Here is a 13,161-nt window from a genome sequence, read left to right on the forward strand (position 1 = left end):
CTCCTCCTCATCAGCAGCATCTCTGTCACAGCCTTGAAGAAAATTTCCCCTGGTACCTGCAAACCGTCTCTGTCACTCCATCCCTCATTAGAAGCAGCAAGCTGCCCAAGGAGAAAGTGAACTTTGCACAGCCCAGCCCAAAGCAAGGTGTCATAGAGGACCTCAGCAGAAGACATGGGACAAAGACCCCCAGATGCTTCCAGCAGCTGATAAACACAGGCCAGGCCCCCCTTGCAAACTCTCCTCTCCCAGTCTGGCAGGGAGTGGAGGGTGATCCCTTTGCTCAGAATTTGGTGATGACCACACCTCAGCAGGTAATTTCTCTATCTCTTTCCCTGGCAGCACCCCCGAAGGAGCCAGTGCTGATGTGCCGGTCCAACAACTACCCGAAGGGTTTCTACTGCAGCTGGCACCTGCCCACTCCTACCTACATCCCCAACTTCTTCAACATCTCTGTCATGTAAGTGTCTGGGAACAAAGGGTGCAACGGGGTCAGTTTCAGTCTCTGCAGCCTGGAGCAGGTCTCAGGTTGTGCTGTGAAGTCTTGGGGCAGTGGGTCTGACCTGTGCTGAGCATACGGTATCAGCGTCCCAAAATGGGCACGGGGAATGATTTTTTGGATGTTTGGGACTGGATGTTTAGGACCAGGACTTCATGCCAAGAAAGTTTCAATTTCCCTAGAAGGGACCAGAAATGTCCCCATCTTCCAGGTCCCCTTTCCATCCCTCCCAAGACAATCCTCTCTGCACCAGTTGTCTCTAGTGGATGTTGTGCCCTCAATTTTTTGGAACATTTGGCACATCCATGCTATTTTCTGGGGTAAGCTGGTTGTTGTTGGGCAGCAGCAGTGTCTCTCACCTAGAACTGGCCATGGCATGGCATCATTCCCTACCCTGAGCCCAAGTTCTGGCACAGCCCTTATACAGACCGATGCCACATATTATCTTCTGAGGTTTGTGTCACCATCAGAAGGGAGGTCTTATTCCTCTTGTGGGAGGGCCAGACCCAAACCCAACCCCATCAGCATCCCATTCTTTCCTTGAGGCCAGCATGAGGACATTCGCTGAAGCCTCTGTGTAGGCATGGGAGAAAACCTCATAGACAGGAGCCCACACAATTCCCTGGCAGGAGGAAAGCAGCCCTTTGGCTGCAGCAAGGGCTGGTGCAGTGGGACCATTGTCTTGGTGGGTATGCAGAGCTGCACAGTCTGCCCCCTCCCTCCAGCAGCTTGGGTGCATCCACAGGTAACAGCTCTTCTCACCTTTTCTTTCCAGACACGGCACAAAAGACATGGTCTGTGAGAAGGATTCCCCTCCCAAAAACAGGTGTCACATCAAATACCTCCAGCTCTTCTCCACAGTGAAGTACAAGGTGACTCTGACAGTCACGAATGCTCTGGGCAAAAACTTCACCACTCTCACCTTTGACGAGTTCGCCATAGGTAACTTCCACAGCAGCAGCTGGCCTCTGCAGGGTGGTGTTGGGGTTGGCTTGCTCTGCAGTGTCATCCATCAGAAAATGGGGCAGGGAAGGGACTGTCTGTCTGAGTGTAGCTCCTGCCTTTCCATGGAGATGGGGTCTGAGCCACTCTGGCATCCTCCCTGCGCCCCTCCCGTTCTCAGGGTCCTGCTGGCACCTGAGCATCCTGGGGGAGCCAGGCAGGATGCCCACAGCCAGCTCCGGGCTGGTCACATCAGTGGCCTGGTGTCACGCATGGTCCCATCCCCAGTGGTCCAGATCACCCGTGGTTGCTGAGTTCTTCCCTGTTTGGGATGCTGGGGAAGAAGCTGTCATGTATTAGGGCAGAGAGCTGTGAAAATTGTGAGGTCTGAATGATATTGCCATCCTTACTGGTCAGAATATCCCTGAAGGAGAGGTTTGGTGTTCGTGCTGGAAGCGGAGTCATGGGAATTAGGATTGGAAAAGAAATTAAAATGTCTCTTTCTCTTCTGTCCATCCTTAGTCAGGATAAAGCTCTCCAATAGTCAAGTTCCCCCATACCTTATATTCCCAATTCTTTCTTTTGCACCTGTTCACTGCCCCGTCAGGACAGCAGATGCTGTGCAGTGTGGGACAGGGAGCAGCAGGCCCTGTGGACTGGGGTGTCCATGTATCAGGCTGTGCCACATGGATGCTTCCCAACCATGTCCACGGCAGAGATACTCCCTTGACTGTGAAGGGCGGGCATGAACTGAGCAATCCAGTGCCAAACACAGCAAAGCAGGGAGCTTTTGCCACCATCCAAAGCGGATTACAGCTGGCACTATGACATCCTCGAAGAACAGGAAAAATAGGAGAGAATGGAGTTCAGGGATACACTGAAAATCAATTTTCTGGTTGCATGTGGCAATTACTGAACCTGAAAAACAAATAAGTGAATCATTAAAGTGCAGCCAGTGGTTGGTCTTTGCCTTCAATGAGCTACACATCACAGCATGGAGAAGCTGGAAGTGCGGGAGTGCAGAAAGAGGAGCTCCACTGCTATACCAGATTTTCCCTTTGAACCCCAAATCCTGGAAAATATCAAACAAGGCACCAGTTCAGAACAGAGCAGGGAAATAGCTTTGGAGTGGGGACTGTCCTGCTATGCGTTTGCAGCCATGGTCCATACCTGCAGATTGTGTTCATCAGTGCATCAGGAATGCTGATAATAAGGCAGGAACTTAGCAGAGAAGTGCTGGAATTTCAGTACTTGAGTGTCTTTAAATGGAAAATTTTGTGTTTGGGGAAGATACACTCCTTAAAAATGAAGGTAACCTCCAGCCTGCATGGCCCAGGACAGCAATTAAACAATATTTTCCAAGTTCCTAGCATTCCCTCCTGCAGGAGTTCAGGGCACCCTGTTGTAACATCTGTATCCCACCCATGCCCTGCCTAGCTTCCCAAACATCTGGTCCTCCATCCAGCACACAAGGGCAGTTCCCCTGGGGAAGCACACCCAGCTGCAAGCCTCGGGCATCCCAACACCAGCACAAAGCTGGATCCAGCCCAGCAGTTTGAACTCAGCCCAGGTCGGAGCAGAGGCCAGCACTGCCCCAGGCCAGTGTACTATTGCTGCCTCTTGCACGAGTGCCTGGAAGGGTGCAGGGTGCCTGGACACGTCTCAGCAGTGCACTGAGAGGTCAGACCACCCAGCATCACCTGGCTCCAGGATGGCACTTGGGGAAGGGGTGATGGGCTGATGTTGTGTCCTGCACCAACCCACTCCCATAACCACTTCAGTATCCAGCGGCCTTAAAAATCTCCATATTCTGTATGAATTCTGCAGAATTCTCCTTCCCAGGATTTGGTACGGGTGCCATGCATCGGCAGCACAGACAGGGTGGTGACAGAGTGCTGAAGCAGGCTCTGTTTTTGGCTTAGCAGATCATTACAGCATCTGCTGCTGCTGAGCAACAGCCACCTACCCCAAGTGGAACTTCTTCTCATGCCAGCCTGATGTTAAAACAAGTGCACTGCCTTGCTGCATTTTGCTAGGTGGTTTTGCCCCAGGTTGCCTGCGGTCCTCGCTGAAGCTCAGGGTCTCTTCCAGCTCTCTTCTCTGCAGCTGCAATCCAGGACTGTGTCCCAGCGTGGGCAGTGCTGGAGGTGTGGATCTAGCATCCAGTAGGTTCTCTGGGGAGCTCAGCTGGACCGATGAGCTCTCATCTGGGAGATTTTTCTGGGTTTCCCTTTGCTAGATGAAGGGTGAAAAACCTATGACTCAGGGCAAAGCTGCTGCCTCGGCTCGTTGAGAAAATGCTGAGTGGGAGCATTGCAACATCTGCACACATCCTGCTAAAATGAAGAGACAATGTCAGCCAGGACCTGAGCGATCCTTCTCCTGAAATCCCTGGGCTGTGGTTGTCAGAGCCTGACTTGTGTTTTCCCCTTAACCTGGAGAAAAACATCATACCTTCTGCATGGAGGTTAAAGTGCAGCCCTGATCTCATGCCCTGCTGGGGACAGAGCAACCCAGAGCCAAGGAGAGAGCAGTGCAGGGCAGGCAGCTCTCCCTCCCAGCACTATCTGAGCTGGGAGAAGACCCTCTGCTGTGTCAGACCACCCACCCAGCCTGGGCAAGCACAAAAAGCCCCCTGGGAAGGAGTCACCTCCTTTGGTTTTGCTCCTTCGCTCCTTTCTCCATCCCTGGAGCCCACAGCAGAAAATCCCTTTGCCAGCTGCTCTGAAGATGGTCTCTAATTGAGTGGAAAATGACTGGTACTTTCTTTTGCTGTCCTGAACCTGTGCCTCGCTGGCGGCTGCGCCGTGCTGGTTATTAGCAGCCAGCTGCGAAGGGTCACTCTGCATTGTCATTTCCAATGATGACTGGAAAAGCTTTTCCGGCCCTCTGGCCCCCATCTCCTATTGGTAGGAGATCCGGACTGCCTTCCTCCTCATCTTGCTCCTGCAAATTGTTTTGATAATTACATCTTCTGCAAAAGTATTGATATTAATAAAGGTGAGTATGAGGAGGTCCTGCAGAGCCCTACAGACATCAGGCTCCAGCCCCAGGGAGGAGGAGGTGGAAAATGGACTGTAGGAAAGAGGACCTGGAGGCAGAGGAACATTCCAGGGAGGAGTTAGATGGTGTGTAAGGAGCTGCCACCTCTTTCATGATGTCTGGAACAGCATAGGGACATTTTTAGCCCTCTAGGATACAACCATACCTTCCTGACTTGTGTTTCAGCCCAAGAGCTGTTTTTTGCATCCCCAGGAAAGCCAGGACAGCAGCACCACACAGCAACACCAGCATCCTGCCTCAGCACCTTTCTCCTCATATGATCCTGGGGAAAAATATGAGAAGATGCACAGCATCAAAAGAAGGAAGGCCTTGCAGGTGTGAATACCTTCCTCAGATGTGCTGCCCATCCCTTGTGTAACCTTGGGAAGGTCATCTTATCCTTCCAGCTCCAGCTCTGGGGTGATGAGGATGCAGAGCATTTCAGAGAGGCTGCATGATAACCTATGTCTGTATGAAATTCTGAGTCTTTGAACACAGGTATACAGTTGCCTAAGCAGAAGGTCAGTTCAATTCATACTACTTAGGGAGGCAGAATTAAATTACCTAGACTGACATTTGGCTAAGACATGGAGTTTAATATCCCTCTGCTCATGGAAAATGCCAGGGGATATTTAATGGCCGCAAGGGATCCATTTTAGTGCTTGTTGGAGAGACGGGATGGGCAACGGGCCGCTCCATGCCACAGGGTCTCAGCTGCCTTTCTGAACCACCAGATTCATTTTGAGACATGTCTGACAACAGCCAGAGGCAATGGATAGCTAAAGACTCACAGTTAATCGTGAGCATGCAGCGCCTTAAGGAGAAGCTGCTCCCTGATGCTCTTCTTACACTTCAAGCCCTCGCTTAGACACAGCAGCCAAAAACCAAGCAGGAAGAGCTGTGAGTAGCCTCCTGGCCAAGTCCCCTTCCCAGGAATGTCTGATGATGCTCCCTCAGCTCTGCAGGATAATATTACATCTGGTTTTATAGCCGCTTAACCAGTACTCAGCCTAATGCCCATCATCCATTATTATTATTACTATTACTGCTTTTATTACGTTACTGCCTGCAGGCCCTCAATGAGGACAGGGCTCTATTATGCTTGCTGATGTACAGCCAGACAGCCCCTGCCTCACCATGTGCAGGCTGAATGGAGGCAGACAAAGGCTGGGGAAGGAGGAGCACTCGTCCCTGTCTGCAGGGTATAAAGGACTCCTTCAAGGTCACATAGAAATCGGGAAGCTGGACACAACTTGTCTCCCCTCACTCCTCAGCTGGACCCTGTGGGACAAGTCCAGGTGTTTCCCATGATGAGCACAGCAGGATGAGGTCTGTCCTAAGAGATATAGGTTTGTTCTCTCTGGACTGGCTGCCAGAGGTTTGTCCCCTCTCCTGGCTGTTGTGTCCCTGCTGCCTTGGAAGGACGTGGCAGGAGCAGTTTTGGCTTTATGGTTTTGGAGTTGACCCTGTTGTGCTCTGTGTAGGAATCCTGTGGATGAAGTGACACATGAGGAGGTACCAGGGACTTTTGGTTTTCCTGTTAACCTGCAGTGCTGTTTGAAGGCTCATAGCAGCCAGGAACATGCATTTGAAGCCAGGGCAGCCTTCCTCTGTGCACCAGCAACTCACAGGAGAGGGACTAGGGCTCACATCGCTGCAAAATGGGCAGGTGACTCCCACCTCAGCATCAGGGCACTTTTTTTTCTGACTTCCTTTAACAGTCACAGTAGTATTTCTCATTGCTGCCCAAGTATGTTTGCTATGCCCAACTGAATTTAATCATGCCTTCAGGCTGGCATACTAAAACCAGGGTCAGGCCCCCTGCAACACCCCAGGGAGTATCCATTGCATCCATCCCTAGCCCAGCACTTTCCTTCCCGCTTCCTCGCTGCAGAGCTGCAGTTCAGTCATCTGCATTCGTTCAGCCAGACTTTTGTTTTGCAAACCCATCCTGCTGAGCCAACGCTGGATTTATACTTTTCCGTATGCGTTTGGACTCCAAGTCCCTGTCGATGGAAGCTGATGTCCAGCCCCAGCCCTGGGATTCAAAGTGAGTGGAGGAATTGCAGAGCCATCTGGAGTAGCTCAGCACAGCCCCAGCAGAGCGTTCCTGCTGCTGAGGATAAAGCTGTAAATGGAAAATTGTGCCCCATCCTGCCACAGAGAGGGGTCTGTGGGAGCTGGGAGGTGGCACCAGGCACCTGTGGTCAGACTCACCATCCCACCAGCCACTGCCAGAGCCTCTGGGAGCATCCTCTGAGTGTGAACATTGGGAAGGAGGAAGCTGTCCAGCCCTCCTTGCTCCTACTGTAACAGAGGGAAGGAGGTGAAAGCCAGGCTAGTGGTGAAGATGATGGTGATAAAGGACTGCAGCAGGGTGTGTGCCATGTGATGAGCGAAAGGAGGCTGGGGACAGAGAGGTGGTGGTGGACAATGTCTTGGGAAACAGGTCCCACCAAGCTGGGCTGTGGCTTCATTTCAGCACCCTCTCTGCCTCACCTGCAGACAAGAAAGTCTGTTCTCAAAGCATCACAGGCTGGTTTCTCCTGAGAGAAGCAAGTGGTGTCAGTGCAGAGAGAGTTGCTGCAATGCCACCATCATTCTGGAGCAGGGGTGGCAGCAAGCAGCTCACATGTGACTGCACTTGCAGCAGACTGGCCACACATCAGCGCCTGGTCCCATTGGAGTGAGGGAAGGATGCTCTTCACAAGGATGCTCTTCACACACAGGGGCAGGGCTGCAGGCTGGCTCAGGCGGTGAGGGCGCCGCTCACCTCCACCTCCTTCCTCTCTCAGGGTGAGCAAAGCCCCTGTGAGGGCATCACTTCCCACCCACAGCAGGTGAAGCCTGGAGTCGGCATGGAGAAGATCTCTGACTGCAGGGCAGGAGCTCTGCCAGGCAGAAGGGGCTCCCCACAGCCCCACCATCCCTCCTCCACCCTTGGGAGGGGAGTTTGATGCTGGCATCTTGACAGGCTTCTGTTCAAGGCAGTCAGAGCCTGGGGACCATTGCTCAATCCAGAAATTTCCAGGTCAGGAGACATCTGCTTGCCTATGTGTGGACTTGGAAGGGGGTTATGTACCTTCCCAGGACATGGAGATTTATGTGCACTGCTATTCTTGGAGAGCACAGAGAGCCCTCCTCCACCTCTGGCACAGCTGTGTGCCTAGCTCCGTGTGTCCAGCTCCTTCCTGACAACGATTAAAGCATAAGCATGGGTATACACAATATATTGTTTTAGCTTTGCTATTGCAATTGGGAGTTTGAGCTGTCAGGATTTGATCAAACCCTTGGCAAGAAGCAAAGACTGCTCTGCAACAGGCAGCAACATTCATCACAGCCTGTCTGTGATGAGCTTCCGGCACGCTGGAAGTGGCTGCAACATCAAAGCACATTGCATAGCTCACAGCCAATTAATATTCACCTGAAATACATGTCAGGTAGCAAGAAAATATCCCCATATCCCAAAAGCATAGCAGGGCAGTGAGAGAGATAGAGCTGGGGTGGAAGGTGACCAGGGCAATCCTTCCCCCTTAGTAAATACAACGTGGCAATGCTTTGAATCCTCAAAATCCCAGCCTTAAACCCAAGGGCCAAACTCTGCCACATTATTGTGAGGTAAGTGTGGGCTTGAATGTGTGTCAGACTCACAGAAATCAGCAGTTGCGAGGGAAGTGCAAGATTTTGGCTTGGAGGGCTACCCGTCCTGATCCAATTAACCCTTTGTAGGAGGGATGCTCTCTGCCCAGTTGTTTCCATCTGTCTCCAGTGCTGTCGCCTCCTTAATGGTGGTATTTTGAGCCAGGACAGCCATACAACTGACCTGGACAATAAAAAGTGATTTGCATCTAATTAGTTTGGGGAAAGGATGCATGTTGGCTGCTCCTCTTGGAAGGCACATGGTGCAAAGCCCAGCCAGCTTTGCCAGGGTGTACAAAGGCAGTAAGCCACATTCAAAGCTTTGCCAACCACCCTCTTTTCTTCTCTTCCAGTAAAGCCAGACCCTCCGGAGAGTGTGGTGGCCAAACCCGTGCCCAATAACCCTCGCAGACTGGAGGTGTCATGGCAAAACCCCTCATCGTGGCCTGACCCTGAGTCTTTCCCACTGAAGTTCTTCCTGCGGTATCGGCCTCTCATCCTGGACCAGTGGCAGCACGTGAGTGATGCTGCACTGCCTGGGGGACGGGGGAGAGGGGCGAGCTGGTCACTGGGAACAAGCTGCATTATAGAAAACTGTTCAGGGACAAAAAAGATGTATATCTACTGCCCAGGCAACCTGGACCCTGTTCCTCTCCTTCTCTTTCTCATTGCTTTTCTCTTCCTCTCCATCTTTTTTGTAGCTCACACTCTGCCTACAAATGGCTCTGCAGCCTCTCCACATTTTCATCCATGGCCCCTATCTACTTTCCATACATATGTTCTATATAAAACTTGCCAACGAGATGTAAAAGGCATTTAAAGTATAAATGTCACCACATTTAAATGCGCCTCTGCCACATTTAGATTTTGAACTGGAGATAAAATACCGCTCACCATAACTCAGAGCATAGTCACCGAGCAATTGCTGCGATGTTATCGTATTTCTTACTTTTATTTCTTGTTTCTTTAAAAAAAATAGTCAGTGAAATCCTTGGCAGTCTAGAGGACAGATTTCATTTGTTACTGCAGGAAGATAACAAACAGGCTTTTTTTTTTTTTTTTTACCTCTGTGTGCTGGTTGTATGCTCAAGTTGAGTAGGAAAGCATTCTGTGGCTGGAGAGGAGGTGCTTCTACACTGGCATAGCTTATCCAGCATCCCTTCTGTGCCCAAGCTGGGCCAGTTGAAAGCCAGTCAGGTACTTGGCTTGATAAAGAATTTTGCTAAAAAAAACCAGAAGTCAAATGAGAAGCAGCACTGGGTCCCTGGGCACCTGCATCAAAGAGCCAAGTGGGATTTTCTTATAGCCAGCACTTCCTGGGGAGAGTGGGTGGGAGGCTTTGCTCATGGCTCTGCAAGGTGTCTTGGAGACTTCTTGCATTTGCTTGGGTTTTTTGATGAGGCAGCACCACAGGCTGTGTTTCAGATTGCGGCATTTGCTGATGGCTCTAAAAATCAGAGGGTTTTCCTGTTTGCCTCTTTGCCCTTTGCTTCCCCCCTAGCAGTGGGAGAGCATCTGTGGAGCATCCAGAGGGGTTAGAAAGGGGTATTAGTTAGATAGGGGTATTAGTTTTCTGTACATTTGTGGGTTTTTTTCAACTGGGGAAGAAATGCTCAAACTGTAGAAGCTGTGTAAAAAGCGGAAGATTTAGTGGAAACTGCCGAACGCCGGGATTTTTCCCAAGGTGTGCAATTGTTGTGGAAAAAGCCTGGTGTTTTCACCCTGCCACAGCCTGATCCAGCCAAATATCCTGTTTTGCCTCCAGAAATGGTGGGGTAGCCACTGAGCTACCTCCTACTTCAGCACTCTCAGAGTGGCTGGTCCCTTCATCACTGGGTGTGGGATAACATAATTGCAGAGGCAAGCCATGCCTGTCCCCTCTGGCAGAGCCCTGAGGGGATGGTGTGGCCTCTCCATCAGAGCCCTCGGGCAGGCAGTGATGGTGGGAAATACATGGACGTGTTGGTGACACTGGTGGCAGGGCCACCCCAGTCGGAAAAGGCAGTTCTTGGGCAGTAAAAACTTTACTTCTTCTGTATAAAAGTACTCTGAGGTGCAGAGGTCAAGGTACCAGCTCTCCTGGTGGGTGCAAGGATGGCTGGGAAGGTTTCATCTCCCAGCATTTCAGGAAGGCACAGCAGTCCAGGTTACTGCTTTTAATCAATATCCCCTTGCAAGAGACACGTTCCTCATCACTGACTGATGGAGAACTGTGTTTGGGGAATAATTTGCTCAGTGAGCAAGTGCATTCAGTGAGTGAGGTGCCAGCCTTGTTTTCTGACTCCCTGCCCTGCTAGCTGGGTAATGAAAAATCTGATTTGTGGATGATTTGAGGAAAACTGCCACTATTCATCAGATGAATTATTTGCGAAGCCTAATTCAATCATTTCCCGAACACCAGAGAAAGGCAGCGCTGCAGCAGCTGGAGCTACTCCGACCCCAGACCCCACTGGCACATTCAACCTGCTTAGCCCAGCTGAGCACCCTGCAAATGCAGGTGTGTGCACCTAAAATTAACCCCACCAGTGACAGCATGCTTTGAGCATGCCCAAGCCTCCCTGCACTCTTTGTTTGACTTGTCATTTTGGAAAGTGTCCCTCTTCCCCCAAACTGAGGGGGGAGAAAAGAGAAGGACATGGTTTGGTAGGTCCAAGTGTAACTCATCTATCCCTCTTTTCCTGCAGTGCTGGTCTTGGGTCTCAGCTCAAAGGGAAAAGTGCCTTGAGAAAGGATGAGGTGGTCACACATGCCATGCTTTCATGGGGGTGCCTTGATTCTCCTGGAGGTGCCTTAATTCTCCTGGAGGTGCCTTAATTCTCCTGGAGGTGCACATCTCCTGCCACAAACTGCCCCCCGTCTTGGCTTTTGCTGTCCCTGCTGGATGTTGGCACAGAGAAGCCCTTGCTTTTTATGCCACACAACCTGCACGCTGACAATGGGACAGCTTGGAGCTCGGTAGGGAGAGGAGAAGTCCCTGCCAGTAGTCAGAAGGAGTTGGGTAACCTCATGCTCTGGCACATCCATGCTTGCCCAAGGTGCACAGTCTGAGCCCCATCTCTGCTTCCTCGTGGCAGCCCACCTCTGTACCAGCCATGGGTTTTAAGCAGCCCTGTGGGAAGCCCAGCATCCCTGCAGGAGAAAACCCACAAAGGAGCATCAGAGGCTGCCCAGAGACAGAATATCCGTGCAGGCCCTGCTCACACGTGGTGTTTCTTGGCAGAAGCAGCAGCTCCTCTTTCACCTCTCCACCTCCCGTTATCTTTGCAGGGTCTGATTTATGCACAGCACCTCGGCAGGCAGGAGCACTAATAGGATCAGATGGATGCCGAGCTGTCGAATACCATAGGGCCTGATTCAATCAGCGTCTGCTTTCTTCCAGGCTCTTCCTTTCAGGATTTTAATAATGCCAGGGCTTGGCACCAGGAGATGAAGCCATCCGTGGCGGGAGCAGTGGATCTTATCGAGACTGCCACTGTGTGCACTGGCCATAAATGCAGTTTCCCCTCTGCCAGAGAAAATCCAGTGATGCCTGGCCCAAGCATCCCACACCGTGAAGCAATCTCTGGGGCTGATGCAGAGGGACAACACCCTCATTCTCTTCCCAGTGCTTTGCAAACTGGGTTTGAGCACCAGCGTGCCATTTGCAATCCCTTTCCCCTGCTCAACAGCAGCTTTCCACCCAGACTACATAGCAGCTCTCATTGTTTGCTGTGGGAATTGCGGTGATATGCTCTGGGAATTATCATGGAGGGATGATAACGATGAGTTTCCACATGGGTGTGCAGAGAAGCATGTGCCAGAACATGCCACCTCACAGCAGCTCCCTTCAACCTGGGCACAAGCATTTCACAGCTGTTGGGGATGCAGCCATGTCACATCATGTGGCCAAAGACTGCTCTCCACCCCATCGGCACTGAGCTCACTCTGAAACTCAAGCAACTTTAAAATCATACTCCTCCCTTTCTGGAAGAGGGGCTGGTGGTTTCTCTGCTGCCAGAAGAGAGATGGATATTTGTAGCCTAAACAGGTTTTTTATTCTCTCCTTTTGGCAAAATCTCCCCTTCTGTCTCCTAAATATAAAACATTAAATGTTTAGGGTATCCTTTATTTTTCTCCTGCTTTTAAGTTTGTAATTCAAGCCAGATTAGCGTGGTTTCCTCTTCTGTTTTATAGCCCCATCCTGGCCCCAAGCGAGCTCTCCTAATGCTCTCAGATGTTCCTCTAATGGCTTACCTAGGCTGGAACTGGATACCCTTTCCTAATGGATTGCTAATAGCCTGTTTCTGGTTTTACAGGCTCCTTCAGTTAACTCGCAGCAGCAGCGATTGCTGCGCTCGCACATGCGATCTCCCTGCGAGCACATCTGCACACTCACCCTGCGTGTGCAGGGGTGATCCTGAGCATCTCTGGGGAGCCACGGGCAGGTCTTGCACCCATGGGCTCCCCTCCCAGGGCATTTTCTGGAGCAGGATCCCCCCTTTTCGCAGTTTTTGGGGGGAGATCACATGCGCTGAGCACTTGCCAGCTCGATGCACATCCCAGGAATGTGGCAAGGCTCAAGAAGGTATTTCTTACGCAGCGTCAGAGCTGGTGGCCAGACCGAGGGAGGATTTCCTACTGTGGGTTGCCAGCAATTTGCAGATGCCGTGGTGAAGTCTAATTGAACCCATTGGCCGCGCTGACAACACGAAATGTTAACGAACCGTGAGGCGGGCTGCGCCTCAGATCTTGAGATTTGCAGTAAAAGGTCATGAGATATTTAAAGCTAATAATGTGGTTGGGTTCTCTCCTTCCTCTTCTGCGTTGGAAGTATTAGGGCCATGTTCGTGAGCATTTGCAAAGGCTGGAAGCATCCTTCTCTGGAAGTGCAAGCAGAAGTGCTCCCACCAGGATTTTAGGAGCTGGGGCAAAAAACAAAAAACCCACGCAGACATCTGTGCCTGCTCTGATCAGGGTAAATGATGGGGTTTTGGGGACAGGAAGGGAAAGTTTGTGGTTATGACCAAATAACCAAAATGTTGGGTTTGTTGGGTAAGGAT

General features: G+C 51.2%; 1 protein-coding gene across 4 annotated transcripts in view; it reads left to right on the forward strand.

Moving 5' to 3' along the window:
- CNTFR (ciliary neurotrophic factor receptor) overlaps window positions 1-13,161 on the forward strand; it is a 199,097-nt gene that overhangs the window by 175,350 nt on the left and 10,586 nt on the right. For all 4 annotated transcript variants that reach the window (XM_033085742.2, XM_033085744.2, XM_033085745.2 and 1 more), the window contains 3 exons: window positions 343-460; window positions 1,275-1,441; window positions 8,476-8,639. In XM_033085742.2, coding sequence (XP_032941633.1) covers window positions 343-460; window positions 1,275-1,441; window positions 8,476-8,639 — 449 coding nt within the window. The remainder of the gene's footprint in view (window positions 1-342; window positions 461-1,274; window positions 1,442-8,475; window positions 8,640-13,161) is intronic.

The sequence above is a fragment of the Catharus ustulatus genome, chromosome Z (genome assembly GCF_009819885.2).
Source record: "Catharus ustulatus isolate bCatUst1 chromosome Z, bCatUst1.pri.v2, whole genome shotgun sequence".
Classification (NCBI taxonomy): domain Eukaryota; kingdom Metazoa; phylum Chordata; class Aves; order Passeriformes; family Turdidae; genus Catharus; species Catharus ustulatus.